The 3,458-nt window shown below is 43.7% G+C and overlaps 1 protein-coding gene across 1 annotated transcript; it reads left to right on the top strand.

Annotated features, from left to right (window-relative positions):
- On the top strand, positions 1-438 carry LOC126690057 (uncharacterized). Its single transcript, XM_050385193.1, has one exon. It carries the CDS (start codon positions 1-3, stop codon positions 436-438), a length of 438 nt encoding a protein of 145 aa, XP_050241150.1.
- Positions 439-3,458: the final 3,020 nt, after the last annotated feature.

The raw sequence follows: 3,458 nt of genomic DNA, 5'->3' as shown, positions 1-3,458 counted from the left end.
ATGGCAGAAGTGGCCAAAGAACAGTGGATCATGAAGTTTGATAGTTCCTCTGTAGAAAACTTAGGAGGTGCGAGAATGGTCCTTTATCACAATGGTGAAGAGATTGTGGCACTCTCATTCAAGTTGGAATTTCCATGTTCAAACAATACAGCGGAATACGAGGCCTACCTGATAGGGTTGGCAACAGCCTTTGAAATGGGGATCAAACACTTAAAGGCGGTAGGAGACTTTAATTTGGTAGTTTGCCAGGCTAAGGGGAGCTTTTCTTTAAAGGAAACAAATCTAGCCTTATACAGGACACTAGCCCAAAGGATGGAGGAAAAGTTTTGTACATTTGAAATAGATCACATTCAGAGGAGTGAGAATAGATATGCAGATGCGTTGGGCTCACAAATAGCCTTTGAAGGGAGCAGAAGTAGAGTTGAGATTGATAAGTAAAGGGAATCCATAATTGAAATACTCTAGGAAAGGTTTTAGGAGAAGCAAGGATGCAAGGAGGACTGGAGGGCTCCCATCAAGAAAGCCCTGTTAAAAGAAGAAGACATGGTAGGATTGAAGACACTAAAGGACAATGTCTTGATAAAGGGAGAACCATACTGCAGAATGCCAGAAGGAATTCTATCAAGATGTATGGGGCACAAAGAGGCCCAAAGAAAGTTGAAAGAAGTGCACAACAGAACTTGTGGGTTCTATGGTGAGATCAGCCTATACCGAAGGTTGCAGAGAATGGGTTTTTATTGGCCAAGTATGGGCAAGGACCCAGACTTGACCCAAACTCAGTGCGAAGCCTACTGCCTGCCTTAGACGGGGAAGAAAGCTATGTTGTGTTTACCACAGAGGATTGGAGAAGCACGTTCATAGAATACTTGACAAAAGGCATCCTGCCACAAAAGCATGGAGAAAGGTATAAACTCAGGAAGTTGGTAACTCGCTACTTCCTACACGAGGGAATTCTTTTTTAAGAAGGGATATGATGGGGACCCACTATAGTGTTTGGGTCTAGAAGAAGCTGGCGAGATGTTAAAAGAAATGCATGCAAGAGAATGCAAAGAGCATTAGGGAAAGAAGAAGCTGTATTGGTGTATACAGTAGATGGGCTACTATTGTCCCACTATGAAGAAGGATGCAGCAGAATTTGTAAAGAAGTGCCACAGTAGTCAAGTGCAAGCCAATTTGATCCACACTCACCCATAAAGCTTGCAGAGCATGGTCACTCCATGATCCTTCCATACCTGGGTGCTTGATTTGGTAGGACCAGTCAATCCACCTTCCCATGGGTACATATGGATCCTTGTGGCTACAGAATATTTCACCAAGTGGGCAGAGGCCATACCACTCCATAAAGCCACTGAGCTATGGCAAATTTCATTGAAGATAACGTAATTGTTCGATTTGGGGTACCTCACAGAATCATAAGCGACAATGGTACCCCATTTGTCAACAGAGAAGTGAGGAAGATGCTAGAGTTCTATCAGGTGAAGCATCACCGGTCATCACCTTATTACTCGCAAGGGAATGGGTAGGCAAAAGCAACAAACAAAACCTTCAGTAAGATCTTCAACAAGATGAGCTAGGAGTACAGTGGAGGTTGGGCAACACATCTACTAGACGCACTATAGGCTTACCAAAGCATTGTAGCATGCTTTACCTGTAACTCATGACTTAAAGCAAAAGCAGAAAGTAATGAAGATCATGAATGATGTATTAGCAAAACATACTGTATCATAAAGCATAATAGTAGCTGTAGCAGATTTAGCATAATAGATTACAAACCAAAATGTATAAGTCATATCAAACTTATCAAAATAAGTCATAAGTGTTAGAGAAATAAAGTGTATTGTGTAGAGAAGGGGGGAAAGAAGTAAACATAAGGGAAGGAAATAAAGCTACATAAGGATAAATTTCCAATCAAAGGCCTGAAATAAGGGTCTGATCCTCAAAGCGGTTGGAGCCAGTAACACCAGAAAGAAGGCGCTCACGACGTGCCTCTAAGTCTGCCACTTCCTTCTTCAAACTCTCGATGCGAGTGTCAATAGCATCCATAGCAGGCTGGACCTTTTTCATGAAGAAGGCCTAAGCAATCTCTCGCAAATGGTACAACAGAAACTCCACACTCTAATCAGCTCTTGAACTGCAGCCCTCCATTGCAAGATCCTCTCCACAAAAATTGTGTTGATGAAGTTATGCTCAATGTCATTCATCATGCTCCCCAACAACTTGAGGAAATGTTCCCTCGCAGAACAACCAAAAAGTAATCCCTGCATAAAATCTCTATGGCTGTTGTAGACCGCCTCTAAACAAGTGATACACTCCTCAGGTACCTAAAAGCCATGGAAATCAACATAAGGAGATCCAGCACCCCAGAAACCTGATAGGTCAAGGTCGTTGGTCTTAACTTGGTCAAAACGGGTGAAGAAGGCAGCAACCTCACTTACAAGATAAGGAATGGTGGCAGACCTACTACCAATCTCAAATTGAGAGGTCGGAGCCACCTCGACAGAAGACGGGCCTGAAAAGGAAAACAAGGCATAGCATAAGCCCATAAGGAATATACAAAGGAAAGAGATGAATGCAATGATGAAAGTTTTAATTGAAGATAGTACGAGGGTAAGGAAATTACCAAGACCCACAGGAGTGGGGGTTGTAGGTATTGCAGAAATAGGGGCTAAAGGCATTGTGGGGTCTGCTACAGTCTTGGGCCCCTTAGGCATGTCCGTGACTACAAGGCAAGAATAACATACGAAGTAAATAAAGGATACGCTGAGAAATAACAGAAAGAGAAGAAAAAGAAGACCTAGTAGAAGTAAAGGACACATACCTATGGCCTTGGCCTCCTGCTCATCACCATCATTGTCCTCGTCTGAATTAGAGACTTATGTCTTCATGATAGGTTCATTCTTGGAGTCCTCAAAACCTCCTTCGACCCCTTATCTGAAGACAAGTCTGCATCAAGCCCTCGAGTGGTAGAACTGGGGATAGAAGATGGGGTGACCACCAAAGAAGAACCATCCTTCATGGCTTGGGAGAGGGCAATGAAAGGATCATTGATAGATATAATAAGAGGAGTAGCAGGAGAGATGCTCTCAGTCTGGGATGCCATTGCAGGAGTAAATCCCTTTTGAGGAGTGGGGATCTCAGTAGGAATAGGAGCGGGCTCACCAGTAATAACTCTTTCATCCTGGGTACTCTTCTCGGTAGAAATAGGCTCAGATGGAGGAACTAGAGCCTTGACAAGAGCTCCCTGTGCAGCAGCAACAGAAGCAGAAGCCATGGCCTCAGCCACAGCATTTGCCCCATCAAAGAAGCCCTTCATAGGTTTGCTAGCAGTAGTAGGAACTTCCTCACTCGTAGGGTGATAAACAGAGATGGGCTCGGGATTAACCTAAGGAAAGGGTGTTAAACAAACATGCCAAAGAGGGAGAGAGAGAGAGAGAGAGAGAGAGAGAGAGAGAGGAAAG

This window comes from Quercus robur, chromosome 6, assembly GCF_932294415.1.
Source record: "Quercus robur chromosome 6, dhQueRobu3.1, whole genome shotgun sequence".
In the NCBI taxonomy this organism is placed as follows: Eukaryota; Viridiplantae; Streptophyta; class Magnoliopsida; order Fagales; family Fagaceae; genus Quercus; species Quercus robur.
Note: the sequence above shows the minus strand (reverse complement) of the source record. Positions and strands in the feature narration are given on the sequence as shown.